General features: G+C 35.2%; 1 protein-coding gene across 1 annotated transcript; it reads right to left on the bottom strand.

The window, feature by feature from the left end:
- Positions 1-7392: 7392 nt before the first annotated feature.
- Positions 7393-8325, bottom strand: LOC138441782 (olfactory receptor 2T33-like). The gene has a single exon (XM_069592850.1). It carries the CDS (start codon positions 8323-8325, stop codon positions 7393-7395), a length of 933 nt encoding a protein of 310 aa, XP_069448951.1.
- Between the last annotated feature and the right edge of the window lie 5516 nt (positions 8326-13841).

The raw sequence follows: 13841 nt of genomic DNA, 5'->3' as shown, positions 1-13841 counted from the left end.
CACATTATTTCCATTTCCTTCCTCTCACCCTTTTTATTTGTCTAAGAAAGTTCTTACTCTAGATAGATTATTTTTATTTCACCATTTAAGATATTTCTCTTCTTTCTTACTTTAATGGTTTCTGATAGTAAATACACCAAAATGTTTATCCTTGTTCTCCTAATGATACATTTTTTGCTTGTTTTGGTTTTGGTCTCTGTCAACTTTCAAAACTTTTCTCTTATCCTTAGCTATCTGTCATTTAGATACAATGTGCTTAGATGATAGTTTGTTGGTATTCGTTCTCTTATGGATAGTTTGGAGAGTATTCTCCAACACCACATTTCAAAATCATCAATTCTTCTGCACTCAGCTTTCTTTATAGTCCAGCTCTCAGATCTATACACAACTACTGGAAAAACCATAGCCTTGACTAGACGGACCTTTGTTGGCAAAGTAATAGCTTTGCTTTTTAATATGCTGTCTAGGCTGGTCATAACTTTTCTTCCAAGGAGCAAGCATCTTTTAATTTCATGGCTGCAATCACTATCCCCAGTGATTTGGGAGCCCCCCAAAGTAAAGTCAGCCACTATTTCCATGGTTTCCCCATCTATTTTCCATGAAGTGATGGGACCAGATGCCATGATCTTAGTTTTCCTAATGTTGAGCTTTAAGCCAACTTTTACACTCTCCTCTTTCACTTTCATCAAGAGGATCTTTAGTTCTTCTTCACTTTATGCCGTAAAGGTGGTGTCATCTGCATATCTGAGGTTATCGATATTTTCCCCAGCCATCTTGATTTCAGCTTGTGCTTCTTCCAGCCCAGCGTTTCTCGTGATGTACTGTGCATATAACTTATATAAGCAGGGTGACAATATATAGCCTTGACATACTCCTTTTCCTATTTGGAACCAGTGTGTTGTTCCATGCCTAGTTCTAACTGTTGCTTCCTGGCCTGCATACAGGTTTCTCAAGAGGCAGGTCAGGGGGTCTAGTATTCCTATCTCTTTCAGAATTTTCCACAGTTTATTGTGATCCACACAGTCAAAGGCTTTGGTATAGTCAATAAAGCAGAAATACATGTTTTTCTGGAACTCTCTTGCTTTTTCAATGATCCAGCAGATGGCAATTTGATCTAGGTTCCTCTGCCTTTCCTAAAACCAGCCTGAACATCTGGAAGTTCATGATTTACAGTATTGGTTTTTCTTATTCTGACTTACTTCACTCTGTATAATAAGCTTTAGGTTCATCCACCTTGTTAAAACTGACTCAAATGTGTTCCTTTTTACAGCTGAGTAATATTCCATTGTGTATATGTACCACAATTTCTTTCCCCTTCATCTGTCAATGGACATCTAGGTTGCTTCCATGTTCTAGCTATTGTAAATAGTGCTACAATGAACAAAGGGATGCATGTGTCTTTTTCAACTTTGATTTCATCAGAGTATATGACTAGTGGTGGGATTGCTGGGTCATAGGGTGGTTTTATTCCTAGGTTTTTAAGGAATCTACATACTGTCTTCCATAGTGGCTGTATCAATTTACACTCTCACCAACAGTGCAAGAGTTTTCCCTTTTCTCCACACGCTCTCCAGCTTTTATTGTTTGTAGACTTTTTGATGATGGCCATTCTGACCAGTGTGAGGTGATATCTCATTGTAGTTTTGATTTGCATTTCTCTAATAATGAGAGATACTGAGTATCTTTTTATGTGTTTATTAGTCATTTGTATGTCTTTCTTTGTGGAGAAGGCAGAAATGTATGTTTAGGTCTTTTCCCACTTTTTGATTAGGTTATTTGTTTTTCTGAAATTCAGTTTTATGAGCTGCTTCTAAATTTGGAAGTTAACCTTTATCAGTTGTTTAATTTGCTATTATTTTCTTCAATTCTGAGGGTTGCCTTTTCACCTTATAGTTCCCTTTGCTGTGCAAAAACCTTCAAGTTTAACTAGGTCCCACTTCCTTATTTCTTCTTTTATTTCCATTAGTCTAGGAAGTGGGTCATAGAAATTCTTGCTGTGATTTATATCGTAGAGTGTTTTGCCTGTGTTTGCCTGTAAGAATTTGATAGTTTCTGGTCTTACATTTAGCTCTTTAATTCATTTTGAGTTTATCTTTTTATAGGGTGTTAAAATGCATTCTAATTTCATTCTTTACACGTAGCTGCCCAGTTTTCCCAGCAGCACTTATTGAAGAGACTGTCTTTGCCCCATTGTATATTTTTGCCTCCTTTATCAAAGATAAGGTGCCAATATGTGTTTGGGTTTATCTCTGGGCTTTCTATCTTACTTCATTTGTCTATATTTCTATTTTTGTGCCAGTACCATATTGTTTTGATGACTGTAGCTTTGTAGTATAGTCTAAAGACAAACCTGTGTCTCCTGTATATCCTCCATTGGCAGATCCTTTACCACTGAGCCACCTGGAAAGTCCATAGATAAATGTATTATATTATTAACATATGGAAAACATTAAAATTTATATATTTTATATAAATGAGCATATATTATATATATAGTTATATATATATAATATAGTCACATATTAGATTATGTATTAACTGCATATATCAATAATTTACATATATAATTTGTATATACATATATGTGGTCTTCCCATATGGCGCAGTGGTAAAGAACCTGCTTGCTAATGAAGGAGACAGAGGAGATGTGAGTTCAGTCCCTGGGTCAGAAAGATCCCCCAGAGGAGGAAATGGTAACCCATTCCAGTATCCTTGCTGAAAAAAATTCTATGGACAGAGAAGCCTGGTAGGTTACAGTTCATGAGGTAACAAAGAGTCAGATAAGACTGAGCACCTGAGTACCCCCATATATATATGTAAGCATTTATTGGTGCATATTCATAAATCCATAATCTGTAATCTTTGTATCACTCATGTACCACTTCATAAATAATTTTCAAATGACTGAAGCTGACATTGTATAATTTTCCATGTCCAAGAATATAGTTTCAATTCCTATGTTATATATATTTAGAATGAATTATGTTGACTACTGCTGTTTGAAGATATACATTGACAGAGAATTTTCTAGTTTTCAGTTCAGTTCAGTCACTCAGTCATGTCTGACTCTCTGCGACCCCATGAATCACAGTATACCAGGCCTCCCTGTCCATCACCAACACCTGGAGTTCGCTCAAACCCATGTCCATCGAGTTGGTGGTGCCATCCAGCCATCTCATCCTCTGCCGTCCCCTTCTCCTTCTGACCCAATCCTTCCCAGCATCAGGGTCTTTCCCAATGAGTCAAATCTTTGCATGAGGTGGCCAAAGCACTGGAGTTTCAGCTTCAGCATCAGTCCTTCCAATGAACACCCAGGACTGATCTCCTTTAGGATGGACTGGTTGGATCTCCTTGCAGTCCAAGGGACTCTCAAGAGTCTTCTCCAACACCACAGTTCTAAAGCATCAATTCTTCTGCACTCAGCTTTCATCACAGTCCAACTCTTATATCCATACGTGACCCTGGGAAAAACATAGCCTTGACTAGATGGACCTTTGTTGGCAAAGTAATGTCTCTGCTTTTTAATATGCTATCTAGGTTGATCATAACTTTCCTTCCAAGGAGCAAGTGTCTTTTAATTTCATGGCTGCAATCACATTCTGCAGTAATTCTGGAGCCCAGAAAAATAAAGTCTGACACTGTTTCCACTGTTTCCCCATCTATTTCCCATGAAGTGATGGGACCAGATGCCATGATCTTAGTTTTCTGAATGTTGAACGTTAAGCCAACTTTTTCGCTATCTTCTTTCACTTTCATCAAGAGGTTTTTTAGTTCCTTTTCACTTTCTGCCATAAGGTGGTGTCATCTGCATATCTGAGGTTATTGATATTTCTCCCGGCAATCTTGATTCCAGCTTGTGCTCCTTCCAGCCCAGCGTTTCTCATGATGTACTCTGCATATAAGTTAAATAAGCAGGGTGACAATATACAGCCTTGATGTACTCCTTTTTCTAGTTTTATTCCTATTTTATTTATTAAATTCAATAGAGATAATGAAGATTGAATGTAATATTTTATTTTAGCATTTCAGCTTCAAATATCTGAAATTCTATTAGAAGAAAGTCATAATTATTGAAGCTATGGAAGAGCTTTTTTTCCTCTCTCTCTTTTGTTTGCTCTTGAATACCTATGGACATGGTGTTTTGAGTTAATGTGTGATAATTAAATGAAAGAGATTGGGTAGATCATTTAGAAGGTGTTAAAAGTGAAGAAAAGACAGTCTTTTTTCAAATATAAATTTATTTTAATTGGAAGTTTATTACACAGATGTATAGAACAGGCTTTTGGACTCTGTGGGATAGGGAGAGGGTGGGATGATTTGGGAGAATGGCATTGAAACATGTATAATATCATATAAGACAGTCTTTTTAATAAGTGGTGCTGAGGAAACTGGACAGTTACATGTAAATCAATAAGACTAGAACATTTCCTCACACTATATACAAAAATAAATTGAAAATAGGTTAAACTAAATGGAAGAACTAAAAATATAATATTCCTAGAAGAAAACATAAGCAGAATAATCTTTTAAATATATGGTAGAAATATTTTTAGAACTATCTCCTAGCTGTTTAGTCACTAAATCATATTCAACTCTTTTGCAACTCCATAGACTGTAGCTCATCCAGTTCCTCTGTCCATGTGATTTCCCAGGCAAGAATGCTGGGGTATGTTGCCATTTCCTTCTCCAGGGGATCTTCCTGACCCTGAAATTGAACCCAAGTCTCCTGCATTGTAAGCTTATTCTTTACCATTGAACCACATGGAAAGCCCTAGCAAAAAAATAACAAATAAGACCTAACTATATTTAAAAGGTTTTCCATAGCAGAACAAAAATCTACCAAATGAAAGAATAACTTATAGAAAGGGAAAAAGATATTCTCAAAAGATATAACCAACAAAAGTTTAATATCTAAAATATTCAAGTTGTTCATACAATTAAATATAAAAAAAAATGTACCCCAATCAAAAAAATGTGCAGAGGAATTTAGTTTTCCAGTAAAGACATACAGGTAGCTAACAGGCACAATAAAGTTGCTCAACATCATTAATTATTAGAAGAATGTAAATCAGAGAAATAAGGTATCACCTCACACTTGTCAGAGCAGCTCTCAAAAAAAAAAAAAAAAAGTCTACAAATGACCAATGTTGGCAAGAAAGTGAAAAAAAGTAAATGCTTGTACACAGCTGGTGAGGATGTAAATTAGAATAGCCATTTTGGAAAACAGCATAGAAGTTCCTCAAAAACCTAAAACTAGAACCATCATATAATGCTGCAATTCCACTCCTGGTTGTATACTCCTCAAAAATGAAAACACTAATTCAAAAAAAGTAAATGAACCCAATGTTCATAGCAGTACTATTTACAGTCGTCAAGATAGGCAAGCAACCCAAGTATCCATCAACAGACAAACGGATAAAATAGTGGCATGTATGTGCAATGAAATATTACTCAATCATAAAAAATGATGAAATCTTGCAATTCACAGCAACATGGGCGGATTTGGAGGGCATTATGCTAAGTGAAGTAAGTCAAACAGAGAAAGATAAATGCTATATGATCTCTCATATATGAAATTTTAAAAATAATATAAATGAATGTACATAGCAAAGCAGAAACAGACTCAACAGATAAAAAAAAATAAACTAGTGGTTACCAGTGAGGACAGAGTGGGAGTGGCAATATAGTTGTATGGAATTAAGAGATACAGACTACTACGTGTAGAATAGATAAACAACAAGGATATACAGTATAGCAAAGGAAATATAGCCATTATCTTCTAGTAATCTTTAATGGAATATAGTCTGTAAAAATACTGAGTCACTTATGCTGAATATTTGAAACTAATATAAGGTTGTAAATAAACAATATCTCAATAAAAATGTTAGTAAAATTCATATTTAAGAATTTTGGGGAAGAGACCCTTGACTTTTCATTTCTAAAGTGATAATCTGTTCAAATCAAAATAAGTACAATATAAATCTTTCCTTTTTTCCTAACTTCTCCCCTCTCTCCCACATTTCTTCCTTCTTTCTTTCCTTCCTCCCTTCCATCCTTCTTCAGTACAATTAGATTCACTCCCTTCAGTTATTCAAAAGAGGCAAAATCTTTAGTGCTATGGTTTTTTCTTGTGATCAAATATGATTTTCTTAAATCTGTAAATCAGTTCATATAAGGTAGATTTTTCTTCACTTTAACATGTGAAGAAAGAAACTTGGATATTTTTTGCTCCAATTACAACTGTGTACAACCAATGTGTATTATCAATGTTAGTTTATGTGATGAATTTAATTACATATATTTTAATAGTGCTTTTTTTGTCTTCAGATAAAGACTGGTTTCTCCATGATGACTGTATATTTTGACAATATCTAAATGTATGGATTCCAATCTGTTTATCTAATTAAAATCATATAATCATGAGAAATAATTCCCTTGAAAACATTTTGATGAATATTTCCTACAACTTTCATATATACATACATATACACGCATATTTTATATTAATATTGATTATTCATTTGAAATTTATTTTATCAAAATTATATGAAGTAAGGTATAAATTATTTTTTTTTTCACTTTTTTTTTTATTTTATTTTTTTTTTTTAAATTTTAAAATCTTTAATTCTTACATGCGTTCCCAAACATGACCCCCCCTCCCACCTCCCTCCCCACAACATCTCTCTGGGTCATCCCCATGTACCAGCCCCAAGCATGCTGCACCCTACGTCAGACATGGACTGGCGATTCAATTCTTACATGATAGTATACATGTTAGAATTCCCATTCTCCCAAATCATCCCACCCTCTCCCTCTCCCTCTGAGACCAAAAGTCCGTTATACCCATCTGTGTCTTTTTTCCTGACTTGCATACAGGGTCGTCATTGCCATCTTCCTAAATTCCATATATATGTGTTAGTATACTGTATTGGTGTTTTTCTTTCTGGCTTACTTCACTCTGTATAATCGGCTCCAGTTTCATCCATCTCATCAGATTATATGAAGTAAGGTATAAATTATTTTTTAAAACAATTAGTTACCTTAAAAATAATTCATCTTTACCATAATTAATGATTTTCATTATATACACACAAAGAACACACCCCAAAATACAAATTACATGGCTGGTGTCCAGCATATCTTATGATGGAATGCCTCAGCCATTTATTCTTATCGCTGAGGTTCAAAGTTCAGAAAAAAGTATCATGACAAAATATGAACACAGAACACATGTCATTTTAATTAATTTACCAAATATGAATTATATAATGTTTTTTAAATTAATGCAAACTGGGAACAGGAAAGCAAAATATATTGACACAAAACAAATTGACACAAAACGAAACCTAAATCTGAGTGATGCCATTATGCCAATAATGCTCACTGTAGAAATCACTGAAAATATTTCTCCAGCCACTTTCTAAAAGCCCCCTTGACATCTTTATTCCTCACACTGTATATAAGTGGGTTCAACACAGGTGTGAAGATGGTGTAAAAGGCAGAGACTACCTTGTCATGAGCCACTGAACGGTAGGATTTGGGCCGCATGTAGATAAATATGATGGTGCCAAAGAAAAACCCCACCACAGCCAGGTGGGAGGAACAAGTAGCAAAAGCTTTCTTCCTGGCTTCAGCAGAATGCATGCGGAGCACAGTGATCAGGATGAGACCGTAGGAAGCCAAAATGAAAGACACTGGGATCAAAAGCATCAGGACGCAGCAGACGTACATGAAAAATTCGAAAATCACGGTGTCTGTACAGGCAAGGCGAACAAGCGACGGTGCCTCACAAAAGAAGTGGTTGATTTCTCGAGAGTGGCAGTAAGGGAAGCTCAGGGTGACACCAGCCTGCATTAGCCCATCCACCCCTCCCAAAAGCCAGGAGCTGGCTGTCATGCGCAAGCAGAGCTTCTGATTCATGAGGACTGGGTACCGCAGGGGATGACATATAGCCGCATAGCGGTCATAGGCCATGGCCGCTAAGAGAAAGCACTCGCCCCCTTCCAGAGTGACAAACAGGAAGATCTGGGCACCACAGCCAGCAGGAGAGATAGACCTGATGTGCATCAGGTAATTGCCTACCATTTTGGGAACAACAGTGAGGACCAGCATCACGTCCAAGAGGGAGAGCTGGCTAAGCAGGAAGTACATCGGTGTGCACAGCCGGGAATCCATGTGAATGAGCATGATCATGAAGATATTGCTCATCAGGGAGGTGAGGAAGGTCATGAGCACCACAGAAAAGAAGAATAGATGGGTTTGTGTGTAGTTGAGGAGCCCTAAAAGAATGAAGTTTACTCCCGTGGTGTCATTTGTATTTTCCATGGCTTCAGTTATTCCTAGAAGACAATGAATAATTAGGAAATGATACTTGCTTAAAAGGAAGCTTGAGCATTTCCTTTTGAAACTTGATCAATGGCACAGAAAAAAAAAATGAGACTTGGAGGAAAAATTATGACTTAAATTCTTTCACTGCAGCAGATGTTTGGCTTGGCATCCTATCCTCCATATCTTTGTAATTACACATTATTTTTTATCCAAATAAATTATATATGCATACATAATAATATCAATTACATTTCTATTATTTTTGTATATTTTGTCAGTATGGAGTATCTGAGTAATTGAATCTCTAACTTTTTCACTCCTATCAACTGTTGATTTTTGTTTAAATCCCTCTATATGTGGTACTATTAGATATTGTTATGTGCAATAATTATGGCCAATAATAGAAAAGTAAAAAAAAGAAAAGTTTGTTTTAATTTACAAATTCCTTAGTAATGAATGAGCCAGAACAGTTCATTAATCTATCAGATTACTGTTTCAAATTTTCTGTGAATATCTCTTTTCCATGATTGAGTTGTCTGAATTTTCCTTATAGATTTAAATAATATCTTATCTGTATTTTATGTACACTGTTCTGATTTGTTCCTTATATAGTAAATATCTTCCTCAGCCTATATAAACATATTAACAATTTTTGTTACATCATGTTGTATATTTGAGCTATTATATGTTATTTATTTAACATTAATGGTCTAGATTACATTTGTAGATTGTCTCAGCCCATAACAGTGTGAATGTTATTGGTATAAAACTATTCATTATTCATATGCAAACTGTTTGAATATATGTTCAGAATAAGTTTGGTCTTATTTTTCAGTTTTATCTATGCTTATCAAATATATTATCTTTACAAAATGTATTTTTTAGAGTTCATTTTTTATTACATGGTGTGAATCAATAAGGCTCTACCTTTAGGGAGTTACTGAATAACATGTAGCTCAATATAAAATTCCTCCAGTTAACCCAAGCCAGATTCAGTGCAAATAAGGGATAGAGTTGGACTGTGAAGAAGGCTGAGAGTGGAAGAATTGATGCTTTTGAACTGTGGTGTTGGAGAAGACGCTTGAGAGTCCCTTGGACTGCAAGGAGATTCAACCAGTCCATTCTAAAGGAGATCAGCCCTGGGATTTCTTTGGAAGGACTGTGCTAAAGCTGAAACTACAGTACTTTGGCCACCTCATGTGAAGACTCGACTCCTTGGAAAAGACTCTGATGCTGGGAGGGATTGGGGGCAGGAGGAGAAGGGGACGACAGAGGATGAGATGGCTGGATGGCATCACTGACTCGATGGACGTGAGTCTGAGTGAACTCCGGGAGTTGGTGATGGACAGGGAGGCCTGGCGTGCTGTGATTCATAGGGTCGCAAAGAGTCAGACATGACTGAGCGACTGAACTGAACTGAACTGAACTGAACTGAACTGAAAGGGATAGAGACTGAATTACAGAATACTTAAATAACATGAAAAAAATCCAAAATCATGTCAAAATTCACTTAGGAAATATTTTTGAGATTTAAGTAGGTGCTGCATGCTTAGTCACTTCAGTCAAATTCAACTCTTTTTGACCTCAGGTAACCGACACCCTTATTGAGTTAGTTTCCTGACTTCTGATTCAGGAAATTCATAGGTTGCTAGACTGTCATCCAGCACTATCTTCATTTGCTCTGCTGGGATTCACTTTCTGCTCTCTATTCAAATTGAAAACTATCAACTAATCAACTAATCTTCACGCTTAAGACAAGCTTCTAGACATTTTTCTTTTTTTGACATATTTTTCATATGATGAGTTACTTTAAATATGATTTTGAAAGTCTTGCATGGATTTACAATTGAAGAATAAACTATTTTAAACTAATAGCTTTTAAACAATTCATTATGATAACCTCACACATTTAATTCAGTGTTATATTTCCAAATAAAAACTCATGTAAAATACCTACATGTTTCACATTTAAACAAAAGGAAATCTAAAATTCAGAAAGCCATGTTGCTCACTAATGATACACATTAACAATTAGAGAACTGATAGCAGCCGTTGTCTTTCTAATCCAATAGAATGTTTCTCTTTAATTTTATGATCTAGAAGTAATGAAATCAGAAGTAGGCTTTTTGAGTTTGAACATCTATGTCACTGATGAGTAGTTGAATGAATTTTAGTAATTTAAATAGACATTGTTAAAATAGTTTCATTTTGTGAAAAACTGATATGAAAAATGTTATCTATCTTTTTGAATTATTGGATAATTAGGAGAACAAGTATATATAAGTGCATTATAAACTGTATGGCACAATAAAATAACTCTGCAAAAATTAGCCTTAATAATACATTGCTGCTATTAATATCAGCCATAAATAGATGTTTTTTACCAGAATAATTTGTAAGTAAAATCAGAAATTGAGAATTGTCATATAATATATTTCAACTCATTTTTTAAATTAGAAACAATTTAGGTGATATAGTATTTACAGTATCTTTATGGGTTGGACTCTATATTCCATCCACTATTTATGAACTCTTTGAATACAGAACAAAGATATATGATCATAGTAAGTTTAGTCATTCTAAGACTATAAGTTCTTCAATTATTACTAATTGTGAAACACTTTCTTATGTATTTTCATGATCAGTCACTAAGTTGTGTCCAACTCTGTGAACTCATGGACTGTAGCCCACCAGGCTCCTCTGTCCATGGGATTTTCCAAGCAAGAATACCAGAGTGGGTTGTCATTTCCTTCTCCATCTTATGCTTTTACTGTAAGAGTTTTAATGTGTCATGGAACTTATCAGACATGAAATAATATATTTCCTTCTTAAAAATTTTAAAGCACTAGGATAACAAGGTGAAATATTATTATATGTTATTTCATGTAGTTTGACAAAGTTCAAAGAATAAGATAGATTTCAGAGTCAATAACTAGATATCTATGTTATTGTTCTGCACATTGAAAGCAGTATAAAATCACCTGTTGTTGTTTTTCTGGTTGTATAAAATCTAAAAATCCTTTTCTATCCATTGTTTCATTTCTGTCTCCACTTTAATGTGGTTTCCCTAGAATTAGCAAAGTTTTGCCCTGCTTGGCTATCTGTGATGCTCTATGTTACATGCTTTTTGTCAAATAAATTGTTCTGACTCTTGTATAACATTACTGTTCAATTTGCCCATATATTTTAAAGCTGAAGAGACTCTGATTCCACATCAGCATGCTACAGTTGTGACAACTCAGACATATATGGATAATAATTATAGAAATTATTTCAAGTACTATGCTAACATCTTGATATGCATTCTCATAAAATGTCACAATAGCTAAATGAAGTAGACATTAATATTTTAGAATTCCACACTTAAAAGAGTTTGACTAAATTATTTTTTCCATGGAAAATCAAGGGGAGAAACCATGTAGCAAAAAAGCAACATATGTTCAGAATCCACATTCTGGAAATTAAGTTTCCATGCTAAATTACATCCCTTATTTTTGTTGTTGTTGTTCCAGTTATCATCTTGATAGTGAGAAGATAGATACTTTGAGTAAACAACAAAATAAAATAATAGACTCTCAAACTTATGTGCTGGATTACATGGTTATTTTTCTTATATTTAAGTAAAGAAGTAAAAGTCCAACTCTTTGGGACCCCATGGACTATTCATTCCTCAGAATTCTCCAGGCTAGAATACTGTCTCCAGGGGATCTTCCTAACCCAGGGATCAAACCCTGGTCTACCTGTACCGCAGGTGGATTTTTTACCAGCTGAACCCCAAAGGATTCTTCCTTGATAGCTCAGTTGGTAAAGAACCCGCTTGCAATGCAGGAGACTGCGGTTCAATTCCTGGATCAAAGAATCCCAAGAATACTGGAGTGGGTAGCCTATCCTTTCTCTAGGGGATCTTCCCAATACAGGAGTAGAACTGGGGTCTCCTGCATTGCAGGCAGATTCTTTATCAACTGGCTATCGGGGAAGTCTTATTCGGAGGCATATCAATCTATGAAAATAAATATGGGAGCTCTGGATCAGGCCTTGCCTGTATTCCATACCCTTGTGAGCACCCCTGAATTTGGGATTCCCTTGTGGCTCAGCTGATAGAGAATCCACCTGCAATGAGGGAAACCTGGGTTCGATTCCTGGGTTGGGAAGATCCCTTGCAGAAGGGAAAGGCTGCCCACTCCAGTACTGTGGCCTAGAGAATTCCATGGGGTCAACCAGTTGGACACGACTGAGCAACTTTCATATATTAATAATTAATAAATTAGTTAAATTATGAAAACTATTGGTCATATTCACTCTGGATTGATGCAATTCCTAATATCAGTTTTGCTGGCAAATAAATCTCATTGCAGAGAAATGGAGCAAATTTATAAAAATATTTGCTTAAATACAAGATATATATATAAATAGATATATAGATATATGAATGTTAGTTTAACCAAGAGAACACAGAAACTTTTGTCCTTTCGTAAAGATTAATAAAGAACTGCCTCAGAGGATTCCAGGTCATCCACAAATCAAGCAGCAGGAATTGAGGTAAGTGTGTAGTCCCATGCCTCAAACAGAGACCTTTCTATTTTGTATTCTAGCAGCTGTAAATTCCATGATGTTCGGCACATTCCTTACACTCAATGGGTCTCAAATTTTTGTTTTGAAAATAAAATACATAATTACATTATAAGATTTTTGCAATGGCACCCCACTCCAGTACTCTTGCTTGGAAAATCCCATGGATGGAGGAGCCTGGTTGGCTGCAGTCCATGGGGTCACTAAGAGTCGGACACAACTAAGCGACTTTACTTTCAGTTTTCACTTTCATGCATTGGAGAAGGAAATGGCAACCCACTCCAGTGTTCTTGCCTGGAGAATCCCAAGGATGGTGGAGCCTGGTGGGCTGCCGTCTATGGGGTCCGACAGAGTTGGACACAACTGAAGTGACTTAGCATATAAGAGTAAAATAAAATAGTGTAAAAGAATGCTTAATTTGATTAACAGAAGTTGAGTGAGTTCTTATAAAAAGTAGTCACTACTGTTTTTATGTACTAAAAAGCTGTCACTTTTCTGAAAGAATACTAACAAATAGTATATAGGGTTGGAGCTTGACCAAATTCCAAGTCTGAAGAGCTGTTCCATATACTGTGCAAAATTGCAATTTGATAAATTCATGTAATATTCACATACAAAATGCAATTTCATTATAAAGAAATTCACATATTAAAAACAATATTTTTTATAAATTAAAAGTCGGATTTAAGTTTCCTTTGATAATATGCATTACCAATTGGAATATAATGAAAAATGTGTAGGATAAAATTTAAAATCTCCATAGGAGTTTGGCAATATTGAATGAGAATTGTAGAACTACCCTTATCCTTTGGAGCCGCTAATAACATGTTTTTTCTAGATTTCATTCTTTAAAATATCTCAAGTGAAAATGAAAAACACCATGTATACTAAAATGATTTTGAAGTTGCTTTAAAATGTGTAATGAAAATATATATAATGGAAAT

The sequence above is a fragment of the Ovis canadensis genome, chromosome 5 (genome assembly GCF_042477335.2).
Source record: "Ovis canadensis isolate MfBH-ARS-UI-01 breed Bighorn chromosome 5, ARS-UI_OviCan_v2, whole genome shotgun sequence".
NCBI classification, from domain to species: domain Eukaryota; kingdom Metazoa; phylum Chordata; class Mammalia; order Artiodactyla; family Bovidae; genus Ovis; species Ovis canadensis.
Note: the sequence above shows the minus strand (reverse complement) of the source record. Positions and strands in the feature narration are given on the sequence as shown.